This window comes from Mugil cephalus, chromosome 3, assembly GCF_022458985.1.
Source record: "Mugil cephalus isolate CIBA_MC_2020 chromosome 3, CIBA_Mcephalus_1.1, whole genome shotgun sequence".
NCBI lineage: Eukaryota > Metazoa > Chordata > Actinopteri > Mugiliformes > Mugilidae > Mugil > Mugil cephalus.
The window spans coordinates 21,129,478-21,146,704 of record NC_061772.1 but is presented as its reverse complement, the minus strand read 5'-3'; the positions used below and the strand labels follow the sequence as shown (position 1 = coordinate 21,146,704).

The 17,227-nt window shown below is 42.8% G+C and overlaps 1 protein-coding gene across 12 annotated transcripts in view; it reads left to right on the top strand.

The window, feature by feature from the left end:
* neo1a (neogenin 1a) overlaps positions 1 to 17,227 on the top strand; it is a 159,993-nt gene that overhangs the window by 84,893 nt on the left and 57,873 nt on the right. For all 12 annotated transcript variants that reach the window (XM_047579929.1, XM_047579927.1, XM_047579936.1 and 9 more), the window contains exon 5: positions 12,124 to 12,260. In XM_047579929.1, the coding sequence (XP_047435885.1) occupies positions 12,124 to 12,260 (137 nt within the window). The remainder of the gene's footprint in view (positions 1 to 12,123; positions 12,261 to 17,227) is intronic.

Sequence of the window (17,227 nt, the reverse complement as noted above, 5' to 3'; positions counted from 1 at the left end):
GTAGTTGCCAGCAATTGCAAATACTCGTTCTAAAGCCATTAAAAGCTGCACTCGGCTTCCTCTTAGTCTCACACGTTTCTAGCTGTTGAAAAGCTGCAGAGATTGTAATGCATCGCTCCTTTCCTCCCTGTACCTCTGGCTCCCAAAAGCTGTTAGCCGCGGCGCTTCCTCCCCAAGGTGTTAATGCTATTCTGCCATCGCTACCCGGCGAGCCCCAAGGGGGGACCTCGACGTGCCAACAGAGCCACTTCATCTGGGAGACGGGGCTGCAGGGTTGCCAGCAGAGGGGAAGTTCACAAATTAAGAGCCGAGACAGAGTGTCACAGCGCCTGTGCTCTCACTCCTCTGGCTCTCATTAGCTCGGGCAGTGCAGCTCAAGTCCCTCGGAGAGAATGGCATTGGACATGGGAAGTTTGATTCTCACCAATTAAGAGAGCACTTTGTTTACCTTACCCCCGTGTGCCAGAATAATAACTGTGCGCGTTGCAGGGTCACGAGAAAATGGCGAAGAAACACAGAGGTCAGTCGTCTAAATCCATCTGGAAAGGGGATTTCTGCCTTTTAAAAAAAAAAAAAAAAAAGAAATTAAATGTAAGGTCAGCGTGGAGTGATGTTGAATATCATTAGACCCTCCAACCTTTAGTTCCAAGCACATCTCAAGTTAAATGTCTTTAATGCCTCTGACCTCCGGTGGGATCTGGCTAACAGGACACTTATTAATCTACCTTGTATTAATTACTAAACAATATCCAGTGTGCATACTCGCTCCCCGAGGGTGTCTCTGCTGGTAATTAGCAAGCCGACTGAACAACCTGGGGAGTCTTGGTAGAAGAGGACCCCGATGCTCCTGCCTTCAGTGTGGAGAAGAGTTGTGCGATGAATGCACCGCCAAGACAGCTCCTTTGATTCTAATACGACACTGAATATTTCCCCTCTTTCTCTCCTTGAGCGTCTCTTGTTCCTCTAAGGCGCTACACGAGAACGAAGAGCTGCTGTCAATTAAAAGTCGGCGTGACATGCAGTGTGAGGTGGAGAGAGAAAGAGGGTTGGTGTGGGGGTGGGGGGGTCTGTAAAGAGCGTCTAATTGGTGTTTGGTGCGCGGCACAAACGGGAGGTCTTGAAAGTGGCGACGCCAAAGCTGGAGACACGAGATGAAAGTTGATGAAGTTAGCAACCAGCTAGAAGAAAGGGTGACGCTCCGTGGGGGGTAGAGGACGGAGAGGGGGGGATTATTAACGCTGAGCTTCAGCCGCTGATGCTTCAACTCGCTGACGTCTTTTGTTTTTCTTTTTTCGCGATCCGCGCTGCGAGTCTGAGCTACGTGTTAAGGCAGGTGACTAAATGTGAGTGCTGCATGAAAGTAGTTTTAGACAATACTGATTCTTGGATGTGTAATTGTCTCCGGGAAGTCTTTGCTAGTCAATCCTCCAGCCGACTGACTCCACAGAAGTACTTAAGGCTTAAGGCTTTTGAACACACAGCGGGATCCTTCAGACGTCTTCTCACAGTGTGCCATATAAGGGGCTTCAGTCATAAGTTGGATGGCTGTCTAAGTCTTTTTATATGTGTGTAATATATATATATACACACACACACACACCTCAGGTCTAATCTTTCACATACAGTATGATGGGGAGTGCAGGTCCAGGGATGACTTAACTTTTTCAACATTTTTGTCCTTGAAAGTAAACCTGTAACAGATTAAATAAGATGACGCCCTGAGAGATACCGATAGTCATCTCTGGTCATGGACTTTGGATGGTCACCTCTACTGATACTGCTCCTTAGACATTGTAAGGGGATAGTTTGGGCTTCTCGAAAGCATGGGATTGCATAGCTTGCCTTGGTATACCTCATGAGGATTGGAATAATTCCAGTACAGGAATGTATGGAATGACCTCCTTAGCCAACCCAACCCAACTTCAAATAAGCAAAAGAAAATAAATACTGTAGATGGATGGATGTCGGCATTGAGGCTGCACCGCAATTCTAAACATGTGGCGCTAAAATATATGAAACATGGCTTATCTGTGACCTCTATAATGAACCCACAGTTGAATTTTTGAAAGTTTCAACAAAAAAAAAAAACAAAACAAACTAACTGGAATGTCTTGCGGAAATAATGTACATCTGGATGGGTGTATTGAAGATAAGAGTAGAAAATGATGCAGAGAGCAGTGATTATCGTCAAGAAAGGAACCGTAAACAGATGCCCGTGAATGAATCCAAAGTACACCCAGAACGATGTGTTCCGGTGGGTGCTGTAGCGTTTTGAAGTCTGATCAATCTTTAGCTGGGAAGGAGTGTGAGGCATTTGAAAAAACTTGACTTCTTCTAAAAGCTCGATCAATACTGCTGCTCTACACAAAAATAACAAATAAGTTGTCTCGCCTGATGATCCCCTTTATCAGAATAATACTCTTGTCATAGTTGTACAGTAATAATCAGGAAACCACAGATAATGATCGCAATGAGTGGTTTCTCTAGTCTAATTTCAAATCAAATCCCCAATCTATTTTTATGCAGGAATACCGTTTTAGTATAGTTGTATAGTAGATAGAGTACTCTATAATATGATCTGCTGTTTGTAATTATTCTGTTCCATTACCTCCATACATTATGTGGAGCTATGGATTGTCATTTCAGTTCTACTGTAATATATATATATATATATATATATATATATATATACTTAAGCGTCCGCCTATCTTCAGATTCATTTAGGCTCTGAGCAAGTCCACAGCCAAGGACACTAAGCTCCCCATTTATTTTGATTAAGCTCAGCAACGCTGTGGCAGAACATGGCACCCTTTAAGCTGTTCAGTCAACACCTTGAGACGTATTCCCAGCAGAATCATCGCCATCGTCGGTGCCAAACTCCACAGAGAAGCGGACCTCAGACATGCTGGTCCTGATGACTCTCATGAAAAGGGCAGTCATCTTTTGTTCTCGGGACTATCGCTCTATCACCTAATAGAATTCCCCAGCAGTCAATAAAGTGGATGAATTATGCATGTCGGCCAGCAACAGGGAATTGACGGAGCATGTAAATCAAGCGTCTTCCAAAGCCTCCAAGCCATCCGTCTCCCCTCCTTCTTGTCTTCTCGCATTCATTTAAATATGATTGTGTATATTGCGTTTGCTTGTGTATGACGGGAGGAGCTCGGAGTAGGAAATTTGTTTTCAATTGCGCTGCGATGCAACCACCTCACATATATGTGTTGCATGGAAAAAAACACACCCCGCCTTATTCACTTGTGTGTTTCTAGGTGCGCAAAAAAGGCAAATGCACACAGACATACGAATAAATGCTGATCCATACTGCCGTCCAAGGGGAATCTTCATTTTAGTGAGCTACTGTGAATGGCTTCTTCTCCATGTCACAGCACATCAGTGCTTCAACAGCAGGAAGCCAGAGAGGTGAAGTGGTGTTTTTAAATATAAATATCATAAAGGTGTCAGACCTGATGCTCCACATATGGTTGAAAATAAAAAAAAAAAAGAGTGACACTTTCAAAAAATATAATAGATATCGCAAAAACATAAGGACAAATATTTGCATCAAAAACTTTGACAATCAAAAGTTTTCTTTAAAATTTTGTTTAGTTTGCTGGAGTTTTGTATTTATGTTGGGTCAGTGACAGTCAAAGTAGTTTCATGATGCCTTACAGGAAGAAACCTACAACAGAATACGAGAGGACCCCCGTGTTTTAGGCCGGCCGAGTAGAGAGGCAAAAAAAATAAAATAAAATAGGGAGATGGTGCAGAAGAAAAATAAGCTTTTGCCATCATTTATTCAACAAAAAACATCAGTAGATGGAATATTTTTCTGTGGAAAAAGAAGTTGGAGACAGAAGTTGTTTTTTTGTAGGCATTTTGCATAATTGAAATATTAATAAAATAAAACGGCACATGTCAGATGCTTAATTAGGACGTTTGAAACTAATTTTTATGGATTTAAGGTGTTTTGTAAATGGGTTTCATTTTTTAAATTTATTTAAGTTTATGCAGATTACTTCAAAATACCACAACAAATTCTGTATAAAATGCAGAAATAATTTGATTTAATATATCCCCTGTTTTTTTTGTTTGTTTGTTTTTTTAGCTATTTTTTTTCAATATAAAGTCAAAAATATTCATGGGATGTATTTATTTTTTCCACTTCCCTGTCTCATGTCCCTGCATCACCCATGTGTCGTTGTGAAATTGCCAACGCACAACACAAACTGTATTACGATCCCTTGTTGTGATGTTGGATTCCAACCGGCATCCCTTTAAATAGTTGTTTGAGCCACACACACAGAAGAAGAATTGGTTCCACTGCTCTTGAAAAGATGGCATGGCTGAACAAATGGCACCACCGTTTAAAGTTCCATCAAAGCCAACAGTCCTCCAAAGGCAATCATCCATAATTTTCTTTTCTTTTGAGGAAAGTCATAAAGCGACACTCAAATTCCTAACCTCCTTTGTTCCCCACCATCCTTTTAAGTGTGTTTGCATTATTAACACCCACACCACCGAGCACTGGATTTTTTTAAATTCTCAATTTGTTTCCAAACCGGTTTAAAGACATTTGGCGACATTTTGCCTTTTTGTTGTTTTTCAAACACCAAAAATACCTATTACAGCTGGTTCAGCTCAACCTTTCAGCCTTTCAAAGAGGTGGAAAGGAGATAAAACCTATTGATGTTAACGGTCTATGAGTTTGACATTAGTGAGGGTTAACGTCAGCAGCGGGAAAAACGCAGCTGCCGGTGCATTCAGAGTCAGTCGGTAATGGCAAATAATAGAGGCCTTAGTGGTGTTTCAGATGTCAGTGGAAAATCGTAGATTCAGCTGACAAATGCAACCATTACTCAGACCGCAGATCACAATTACTGCCGCCTAACTCATTGTTGAGGAAAAATGGAGAATCATTTCTTGTCATTTGGTTGTCTTGAGTTTGGAAGTACACACCCTGGCACATGCCTAGTCGAGCGCAACTCAGAACAACCGCTCTGCCGCAGAGCCTTCTTTTCCATTTACAAGGTTCAGATTTTTGCCGAAACCTTTCATCTTAAAATGCCCGTTTATCGAAGAGGTCATAATTAAATGTAATTTCCCCGTCGTGATTGTTAATGTAGTGGGGAAAAAAACCTTAGTACTGCAGTCTAATGCAGCATCACTGCTGGCTTCTACCCTTTTTCATCCTCTTCTCCAAGATTGGGTCGTGGTGGCAGCGGTCTGAGCAGGGCAGTCCGATACTTTTCCTCCTGGGGGATCATAAGGGTTTCTCAGGCCAGATTAGATATGTAATCCCCCCAGCAAAATTAAAGTGGGTCCTGGGGTCTTAACTCAGCTGCCCGGTAAAACTCCTAGAGAAGGCACTCAGGAGGCTTCCTCGCAAGATGGCCAAATCACCTCAACTGGCTTCTTTTGACAAGTACGATTAGGAACTCTACTCCATCAGATCTACGCAGAGTCTGTGACGTAGCCTATACAAATGGATGGGGAATTTGTACTTCTGCACTGGTTTGTCTGTATTGTTTCAGTTACACTGCTGCCAGTTTGCAGAACGCCAACTCTGTTGAGTTTCTGCGTGTCCCGGTCCCTGCAAGTGGGCCGCGCAGCTCGTGTTGACGTTGGAGCTGATAAATGTTGAGCAACCGTTACTGAAATCACTGCAATACAGAGAAAAAGAAAAGACGGCACAATGGATGGTGTGTAGGAGGCAGAAGGAGACGAGGACGTTTATTTTGGACCAGGCCTTTGTGGTCTGCATTGCAACATCGTGCAGTTTGAGAAGAGGCGGACTTTAGGCTCATGGCGTAGGGTACGTGCAACGTCACTCTTTCACTCGCTACCCAAAGATCATGACGATACGTGAGGGCTGGAGCATGAGGTCATTCTTCAAAGGTTGTGGAGAAGAATGCTGACGACCCTCCGTTTCGAACAAGACCCTAAGGGACGCACTACATCTGGGGGCTGCAACTTTCAAATTACTGACTCTGGACAGCATCAGATTTTATCGGTGCGCAATTAGACGAACATTCAAGATTCTGTTTAACAGTCCGCAATCAAAACAAATGGAAGAATCAGTTGAGATCTGAGTGGAAACGTTTGCGCTCCAGATGTTTCCCTCATTGAGAGCGGTTGGCACGTCCAGCAGAAACCATGAGATCCACAGGAGACCCGGCTGGTTACGAGTTCTGCTTAGGAACTCAAATTGCTTCAGGGCGGGTAAAAATGATAGATGCTAGCAGCAGAGCGGGTTAAGGTGGCGTGGAGTGGTTTTGTTGGCACGTGCGACCGAGAAAACGAGACAAGTGAGACGAGGGTTTGTCCGGGAGCGAAGCGTGGGAAAGTGTCGCAGTGTGTTGATGTTGTCGAGTATGAATTGTGCTCTGGCTATCTGATTCTACCGGCAGCTGCAATTTTTTTTGTTGGCACTAAAATAAAAAAAATCTCCTCGTTCACAAACTGTAATTTACCTCTAACGCTGTGCGGCAGCAGTAATTGAAGTAGAGCTGAGAATATTTGGCTTTGTACACTCATAGCCTGCTTATTGTCACTATTGTCTTGCTGCACAAAACAACTCACTTGCAAAGCTTAATCGTACCTCTTCACCAGACATTTTGTCGGTGTATGTCCTGTTTAAAGGCTTTATAACTTGGTGGAGTGCTGTGGCTTTGTGGACGTGGAACAGCGTGGGGCACACAGGGTTCACATGACTTCAGGCACCCGGAGGACCTGCCAGAGCTATCTAGGAGTATATTACGCTGGTCATGGGCTGCAGAATTCATTGTAATACGCACTAATCAAACGATCAGTTTATTCTTGGAGGCTCGGGTAGCGGGGTGGACGAGCAAATAAAGTCAGGTATGCGCGAGTTGTTTGTGTCTCAAGGGCTCTGCGGCTTACCAGTTTGAGCCAAAATAAAAACGTTTTCATTCCTGAGTCATTTGAGGAGCCCCAGCCTGCTGGCACCAGGTTGCTTCACATGGATCTCTCGCATCAATTTCTATTTATTTATTCATTCATTATCCTCTTTTTTTTTCTTTTTTTTTGTTGCCGTCTCGCATTCCCCCAGTTCTGTATATCTAATTACCACAGGTATGAGTAAAGAAAAATAATGTGTTTTGGAAATGGGACAACTCATTCCAATCCACTGTCTGCCTTCCTTGGATGTAAAATGAAATCCTAGGGGTTTTTTCTTCGCGTTTTGAACGTAATTCAAATTCACGGAACTGTTATGATTATGTTCTGATCAAAAGCAGGAAGTTCAGTTTGTGTTCAGTTGGAACCACAACACGTCGAGCAGCACATTGGTTAGCATTCGGTGTGCATCGCGGCGCAGAGAGGCCCCGAGAGCGAGGAGGAAAGTTGGGATTGAAAAATAAATTTAATCTGAGCAGAAAAAAAAGAGATCGCACCAGGAAAAGTTTAGAGAGTTTCCTCTGTGTCTATCAATAATGAATCCCCCTCGTTTTTTAAATTATTTTGTCTGTTGTGACAGTTCTCGATTCAGCCTGCCTCCCCTCTAGTGCTGCAGAAAGCATGACCCGAGCCCAGCGGCTGCCGCGGCGCCACCGCCGAGTGCTCTGTGACAACACGCTGCGCTGCCTCCATCAACGCACACACCCACAGTTCTTAAGTGATCTGCAGCTTCCCCTCGCTCAGGTGTACTGACCTCGCCACAAGCCTGTGTTGCGGATGACTGAGCCACCACTTACACATAGGAAATGTGTCACCTCCCCAAAGTCCTTCTCTGATGTCTCTGTGGCTGCTGCTGCTGCTGCCTTCGAAGCTGAATAGCAGAACAGCGAGTGAGCTTGTGTTAGAGGCCTCTACACGATGACAGGACATCTTACACACCTTTTTCTGGGGCGGTCAGATATTAGAGGAGAGCAAAAAGGAGGAATATGTGTTTTTTTTCCTCTCCATTTTTCATTTTTAAATGCTTTCAGAGAGTGGAAGGTTGTAGCTGTGAACGCTGACAGAGAAGGAAAGCCTGATATATTCACCTTGTAGCCTCCAGTTTGCTTGTTTATATATTAACCTGTTTGGTAATAGGATGAAAAGTGACGATGGAAGTGTCAAGCTAATTTACCATCTCCGTGTAGGTGAAAACTGGATAATGCAGTTTTAATTAGAGCCTCACTTAGCAGCGTCTCCCACTAAGGACATTCGGCTAATGCGCAATACACCCTTCATATCCTAACCAGCAGGCACCTTGTCTTAATTTAAATGACCACAAGTGGAGAGTGGAGCTTCCACGCAGTAGTAGCGTGAGGCGTCCGAAGCTCATTTCAGCTCAAACCAATTTACCTTTTCTCCCTCACAGTCTGAGAACAGGAGCACATTCCCCGTTTAACAGAGCACTTCAGCTGCTACAGTCAGAGCGGAGATTGACTTGATCTGAGCGGAATGTGAAATTGCCCCGGCCCTTTGATATGTGCTGCATGTGCTCCTCTTTCAAACACAAGAGGAAGCCATCAATGGCCTTTGTGGAGTGGGAGATACTAAAGGCCGAGAGACTGAATAGTTGTCCTGGTGAGACTTACTGTAAGAATGCCTGCTACAGTGGACTTGGGGAACGTCTCTCAGAGGAATTTTTCATTCTCTGTGGAATTGACATGCAGAGCATCCCAGCAGAATCAAATAGTGCTCAATGTAGTGCGAGCCTGATGGCTTTTCCTGTTCTGTGTCACTCCGCGGGGGTTTCAGGACCAAAGGGGAAAAAGGCAGCTGGTTTCTTTGTGTTGCTCACCTCTTTCCAACCTTGAAGACCAACAGTGTTTTCAGGCTTTGTGCTGAGGGTAATATTTTCTGCGTGTGTTTTCTTTATTGTTCAATCTGCTGCTGTCAGAGTGGCCCCTCGGAGCTGTTTGTGCTTTTTCAGACTGTTGTGATCTGGGATTAACTTGTTTCCTGTCACTCTGAATGGGTCAACATGGCTCTTTTGACCTCACTTCAGAAACCGGCCACAGATTAACAAGCTTTACACTGACTGCTCAGAATTTGTTGTGATTTCCATAGAATTTATCTTGCATTACTGTGACATATTAGTTTAGTTTTGCTTATAATTATGATGCTTTCCCAACTATTAAAACAATTTATACAGTATATGTAATGTCTGTACATAAAATAAGACCATGCGTGTTGTATCAGTCCATCTTTACCGTAATAATGTGAATATTAGATTTAGTTTACATACACGAGTGCTAAACAAAAGACTGTTGTAAGGATATAAGTACTAAAATATATACAAAAAATAATAAAAGACAATATCAAATTTGAAAGAATGTACAAGAATACTGACATTCAGCATATACAGTGTGAGCTAGGAATTAAAAAAATGCTAAAAAATTAGAATATAATATAATTGCTGGGATATTAAATGTGGACATTGAGGTCGTTAGTGCTATTATACGAACAAATGTATTTAACATTAGATAAAACAATCAGCGAATAAATCAAATTTATAGTAAACAGTTGACTTTCAGTGTAACTTTGCTAGCTTGCGCTTATAAAGTTAAGCTAGTTAACGTTACGCCTGGAGTTGTTTCTTCCTGGTTTTGACCAACTCTCTTTAAATAATTGTGAATCTTAATGCTATAAAAAAGTGAAGGGCACAAAGATTGGGTTTTAAAAAGTGTCGGTAATGTCAATTTTTACTAGTGAACAACACAAAAAGCTTCACATGCTACGTAAGTTGTCCGTGGCGTTTTCTACGTTAGCAACTGGGGTGTGTGGAGGGTTTAAGGGGAGGGAAGGAAACAGGAGACACTTTCAGGAGCAATAGGAAAAAACAGCGCAAGCACAACATTATTTGAAATGTGCTATTTTTTTCCTGTTCGTTTTGGGGCCATGGTTTACCGTAGTATTAACATTGTATGGGAAACTCTCAGTCTGGTCATGTGTGATTACTGACTGCAATAATGTTTCTTTAACCCGGCAGAAAATATTCACATCACAGAAACTATTCATATCATAGATTCCAACTTTAGTCGTTTACATAAACTCTAAATTAAATTATATGTAACGATAAATGTGTTTACAGGCCCCAAAACATCAATCAGAACACAACTCTACCAAGTGGTTCTGCTTGCAAAGTGAATCTGTTGGAAATCTTACAGAAGTTTTCCAACTTTGTTGACAGAACTGAAATCATTCCATTAAAAAAAAAAAACATATATGACAGAATCACGTTTTCTGCAGCTCTGCCTACATCAATCCCAGAGTCATTCATCGGTTCAAACACTTGTTAGACTCGGTGTTTCTGCCACTCCTGGAAAACGTATCACGTCTCCTGAACATGAGAAAAAATGGATTTAGAAATGATTGGATCAAATGTTTACATGACTATCAGGTATTGATGTTTAAATATTTACCACTACTCTCAATCTGATTGGAAAATTCCTTCCAATCCGTCTGGTTTGCTGTGATTGAGGTGGTTGCGTGAGACATTTTTCTTCTGAGCTATTATTGTGATTATCAGCAGAAATGAAAATTCAGTGTTAAACACAGTGGACTGAGGCAACACGCTTAAATATGCTGAAAAGTGTGAAAGGACCGTGGCTAGCACTAAACTTAACAGGCTATTTTGCCCCCTACCGTTCAACTGAAACAGTGATGTCATTTCGATGACAGCAGGTCGAGTGCCACTTGAATGCTCCACTCCAGCTCAGCCGGGCGGGCAGACAGGCAGATGGTCTCAAAGGCCAGACGCAGGACCAGTCAGGGAGGGAAATGTGGTAGCTTGTGTGGAAACTCTCTCCAGTCAGCAGTTTATTTAAAACTGAATCAACCTCTAGTGTGGAGTTGTTTTCCCTCATTGCGGTCTTTACCTCCATGTGCATTCCTTTGTGCACCGATATCACTAGATTTCTATCTTCCTCAGCCGACCCCCTGATCGTTCTTCTTCTCTACGCCTCAGTTTCTCCCTCTCTGAATGCAGCATTCTCCCTGTAAGCCCTCGGTTGTTGTTTTTGTCCTCTCAGCCTCCTCCTCCTCCTCCTCCTACTTCCATACTTTTTGAATCCAACCAGAACTTGGCCACAGACGGTGCCCCCGTGGGTCTGCTGGGAAAATCAAAGATGGGACTGTCTAAAATGGAGGAGATCCATGGGTTCAAAGCGAGGCTATACAGATAGATGTGTGGCAATACTTTAGGATTAGACATTAATAGTTTAGGATAATAAAATATTTATGTCACTGTGCAGTCTGAAATGCCAGACTCTGATGGCACACTTGCTATTCAGTTCTCAGTCTGCTTCTCGTCTAATTGTGCCATTTCAAACATGAGATGATGAGAAAATATATTATTTTATAGTGTAGCACAGCAACCACGTGAATAGCATGTAAGTCATGTATAAGAAAAGGAAAATGCTCATATGCTTAGTGATTGTTAGTCCTTACAGTCACCTTATGAAAAAAATATGTTTTGCATCAGATTTTGGTCTTGACAACACTGAACAACTTGTTCTTAAAGTCTGAGTCGCTTCTTTGTTGCTCTGTAGATGCATGTCGCCCCAGTTAATTAACAGCTGATGAAAGAAAATGAAAACATTTGTTAAGGCAATGAAACAACAAGTGACGGCATGCAAACTACACATCGCAGCTGTAGTTCCCATCAAGACGGGTTAACTGCAAAATAAAACATGACGACATCTGTCCCGGTGCATTTAATCTTTAACAGCACAACAAGCATCGCAAAATATTACGTGTTATTGCTGCACGGCCCCAGTTATATTACCCGATCTTCTGTTCTTAAATCATGACTGTTGAGACGCATGTTTTCAGGGCAGTTGACTCTGCTTTTAGCAGATTTTACTTATTCAAGAGTTTGAGGTGAGAGCGCAAAAGAAACGAGGACAAGACGTGGAGTCAAACTCGGGTCACTGGGAGAACGTGGAGCTCCGGAGGCTGCATCCATTACCACTCAACGCCAGAGTCGGTGTTTCATGGAAATGGGCTGTTATGACTTTTTACATATATTACAAGGCGGTTAAAAAAATTCAACTGTATCCAGCTACTGATGTGGTGATGCATAGCCCCAAATAATATTAATACATCTTATTAAAGCAAAAGCAAAGACAGTCAGAGACAGCTAATTTAATGACTCTTTGTTCCTTTCTCCAGTGATGGTCGCGTGGAAGTCCTGGGAGGAGGCAGTCTCCAGATTTCCAATCTCACGGAGGTGGATGCCGGCGTCTACACCTGTGTGGCGGAAAATTATAACTCCACCATTGAAGCCCAGGCCCAGCTCACAGTGCAAGGTAAATTTAACAAAATGCAAAAGCTGCAGTACCTCCGGTGGCCACTAGACGCTGGCTCCCAAAGCGAGGCAGTTTGCAGCCAATTTCTCCATTCATGAAAGTTGTATGCTGCCGAATTTTTATACAATTAAACAGTTTAAATTATATCAAGATATAGAGGCATGCTTAATTTAGGGTGTGACCAGTTTGAGTGACAGCTGCATGACTTCAAGGGTTGCGTCCGCCCACCTCATCCCTACTTGTGCTCATTGAATTAGCGGAGTAATAGGTGGGGTCAGGTACAGTCGGGATGGCGACAACCAGTGCTGAGCTTCAAAACTGTTCTGCAGGAATCCTATGATGGCCTCATGGAGGGTTTGTCCATCGTTACAGTATGCTTAAAGTAAAATCTGATTTTTATTGCAGGACTTAAACCATCCTGTTGTGGTTACAAGGCAACGAGTATCTGAACATCTTAGTCACTGTATTATTGTTATGAAGTGAGTTAGAAACCAGCTGACAGCAGTAAATGAATGCACACGTTCAGAATTAGTGAGAAGCAGTGGCAGGTGAGGTTGCTTTAGTTGCCAAGATGAGACAGACCACTCTTCCTGCAATAAAAACTGTGCCCGGTTCATCTTATTATGTTCGGCATTTGGCTTATTACAAGCCCCCCGGACTCGTAGCCCAGACGTAAAAATAAAGCCGCCGATGGTTCAGTCTGAATGAAATGAAGCAAGGTGTGCGCCTTTCCATGCAAACCCTGCAGAGGTTGAGTTGCACGAGCGTATAACTCAGCCCCTGTTGAAATGTGCTGCACACTATGAGCTAGGTGGGATATTATTTTTGTAGACACATAAGCTGTGTTGACAGTAAATATTCAGCATAGCAGACAGCGCCGTGTTAGTCCCTGGCTATATATGTGGCGTTTCACATAATTCAACCCCACGCACGAATAACAGGAAGATCTGAGATGCATATGAAGATCCAGACAGAGACAGTACTACAGTTAGGAGAGGCTGAAGGACTAGCTGGTAACGTTTTAATCTTTTTTTAATGCTAGAAAACAAAGGACAAACAAATTGTGTACCACTGCTATGGACGCGTTATGCAGTTTATGTTCCTGATTATATTCCGCTTTTAATGCACGTTAATTGCAACACTGGTCGAATTGGTCAATATGTTAAAATCAGCATATATGCTGTTGGCTCTAGAAGAAAGCTTATCAGGTGACCAGTGGGGGCAGGACACATAGATGTTTGTGACATGCTACAGCTGGTAAAAGCCCATGTATATAAGAGTTAGTAGAAAAATATTAAAACCACTGACAGGAAAAGTGAAAAACAGACACAACTTTTGGACCAGGCATTCATGTGGATGTTATTTAGACATGTAGCCCCCACCTAGACCAGACCAGACACCCCCACCCCATAGAAATAACACTCGATGATGGCAGCAGCCATCCCCAGCAGGATGCAGCCTGACTCAGACACAAAAATGCTTTAGGAACAACTCAAAAAATCCAAATTCACTACATCCAAAACTGATCAAGTATCTGTGGGCTGTTTTGGAGGCACAAGGGAGAGGAACGTGGTCATAATGTTATGCCTGATCAGTGTATATGTCTTAGAAAGGCAGAGCACACAGGCTGGTTAGAACCCAGAACATTCTTGCTGTTACGTAAACTTATTTTACACATTTATGTTTGTTTCCTCTAAAAACATCAAGTAAAGGAGGTCTCTTTATGTGTAGTTGTAACGCAGAAACGATCCAGTAAATCCAGTCAGTCACAAAACCCCGTTGATCCCTTTGAGTAATTGATTCTTAGGGTTAGTTACTTTATCTCATAAAGTAATTGAATCGTCTTTTTTAACTGGAGCGGTATCGTTGCATTAGATGGCAGACTTATCGGACTACCCTGCAGTACCTGCATTGTAACTGTCGGACTTTATGTTGGTGGAAAAAAAATAAATAAACATGAGCCCATATTTCTCCTGTGTATTTGTATGCTTTTCCCAGATGAAGGGAATCAACAGGATTTGGCGTGAAATAACTTTAAAACGAGGAAACACCCCCAGGCTCATTCCAGGGGTTCATTGCATTTCACACACAGCGTCATCGTGCTATGACTCCAGCCCATTCTCCCCAATTCCCTTCATCTCTCCATCACCCCTCCACCCCCCTTTCATCACTTCCCGTAGCTTACTGTGATTAAAGGAGACAGTAATGGAAAATCGGATCAGGTCACAGGAGGACATCTGACTTCATTCGCTTTCGGGCTTCGAGCCTTTCCACCGAATTCCCTCTGAAGCCCTTCATGTCTCCAGCCTGACCCCGGCAAAGCCCCCCACCTCCGATGTGACAAGAATATTGAGGATTGATCGGCACTTCTGGGGTGCCGTTGAAAGACGTGTAATACAATAAAAACGAAAATAGAATCAAATAACTGATTAGTTCCAGTGCTGTTGACTCTGGAGACTAATTGCATTGGTTCCATCCAGATTCGTGATGAAACTAGATTGCGGCATTGATTCGTTCGCTTGACAACAGAAGTGACGCCGGAAAGGTCAATTGATCCGTCCAATAAGTGCAAAAAACACTCAGATCAATGTGGTATGAATCTATACGACAAGCAACAAAAACAATTTTTTGCCTACGACTGTCTCCTCCCAAAACACCTTAGGGCCTCTTTGGCTGCAGTAACAAGAGGAAATTGTGTGTTTACGGCTGGTGGGTTTTCATAAACACCGGACAGTTTGAGCTCAGGAAAAGACACGGGGAGCCAGCTGGGGGTTTTGATGTGGTAAAGCACCGTCAGGTTTCGCCTGGAGATGCTGCGGCTTGAGGGTTTGCGGCGCAGCTGGCGATCATCTGGAAGGAGGAACGCTGCGGACGCTTCTACCCAATGAGCGTTTTAGTCGTTTTTAGTCATCTGTTTTAAATAATTTAACTGTTTAATCAAAGCAACTGGACTTTGAGTTTTTGTAGACATCTCCTATCCATAAGAAGGAACCTTTTTGAAGAGTTTGCATGCTGGCTGGGAATATTCCCGATATTTATTGTATCAGTAAATCCCTTGAGAGTACTATCTGTGCAGCTAAAGCCTGATATAGCTCATTCCTAAGGCTCGGTTGGTGCATACTTATCAAAAAGACATAAATCGTGCACATGCTGTAGGTACCAAAAATGCACCCGTAACTCTTACTGAGTAGCATTTGCAAAGTACCTTATCTCAATATAAATATTGTCATGATTTCAATTTCTATGTGAGATACGTGGGAGCGGAAGCAAGGTCTTTTTTAGGATAAGTACAATCTCAACCCTAGAACAAGCAAATGCTCAAACTTGTGATTCAGCTCACCGTACTCCATAACATCAGAACGCATTTGTGTCTGTGTCGACCGCACGTCCTCTATCTACGCACAAGAACAACAGAACAAACCCGGGGCAGGCGTTCGCGGTGTGAAATTGGGTGGATGACAGCTTCGGGAGCGATAACGTCAGCAGCTGTCACAAATAAATAGGTTTCCGAGAGCAGTTTATTAAATATAAACTTAGCGTCGGGGAGTTGGAGAAGATTAGAGCGGTTATATGTGTTGAAATAAAAGAGTCTGGCATCATAATGAAACCAAATGGAAAACTTGTTAACTCCACTCCGGTGGCGTTCTGACCAGACGGAAAGTTTAGAAGAATGAGAATCTAAATCAGAGTAACTTTTAGATTACCTTACGTCAGACACTCTAAAGGCTTGTTACACGCTCCGTGGCAAACTTGCTCTCGCTTGTCTTTCCTGAGTAGAGATTGGCGTGGTGATTGGTAGGTGTTGGACCGCTTTGGGTTTTTTTAAAGTTGACTTCTATGTGGTGAAAGGAGTAGTAGTAGTAGTCGATGATGTCATACATAAATACACGGTAGAAAGTCACGCTTTACAACATTGAGATCTATATTCTGACCTGAATATTGAACGCGGGTTACTGTCGGCCGTAGCCACATCAAACACACATGAGCTTATCTGTACTGTGCACTGCATCTTAAAAACCGGTGCCATCAATAGCATAGCAATAGCAAAAAAATATGGTATATCTGTGAATTATATTCCTATAGCAGCTAAAAGTCTAATATCTTTAGACAATGAAATTCACCAGAAAACCATTGATGTGCAGGCTCCTCCTGCTCTGCTACTGGAGGTGAGGTTAATTGACGCCGCTGAGAGGATTTGGACCGTTGCTCTGCTAGCTTTAGTGGATGTCTTTTCACATGAACTGTAGTAGAACTGGCTTCATCCCAAGTGAAGTGTTTCCACTTAATGAGGCTCCTTACATGTCTTCTCGGAGGCGCCTGTGTTGTTATTGTCACGTGATCGGCGACTACAGTCGACTTCCCGCTTCCTGTTCGACCGACGGACGTCAAAATGAGTGGCCGGCATCTGGAAATAATAAGAGAAGTGCCTCTCGTCGTCCGTCTCCCTCCCCTCCCTGTGATGTATTCTGAAGAGCGAAGACCCTATGAGGACTTTGACGCAGTTCAGCTCTTGAGTTTCTTGTGAATTATAAATATAAACCTGGCCAAAACAAGCTTTTTTTCTCGGAGCCCCAGGACCGGGAACAAATTTCTCCCTTCTCGCGGAGTATGTAACACGTTTAATTCAATTCAATTCAATTTTATATGTTGTACATTGTATATAGCGTCAATAACAATACAGATTGACTCAAGACGCTTTACAAAAACCGGCCTTAAACCTCCAGAGCCTGAAAGCGAAGCTGGGAAGAAGATAAAACTCCCTTTTAATAGGAATAAACCTTGAGTAGAACCATAAACTCATGTGAAGGAACCCATCAGCCTAAGGCCAGCCGGGCAGAAATGGAAAGATAGATAGAAAAGAAGAACAAGAAAAAAAAAACTTTTGTCATAGATGCATGCATCGGACTGAAGGAAATACATAGAATCTAATGATATAAGATATAGCTGATGATTTTATGTGACGGTTT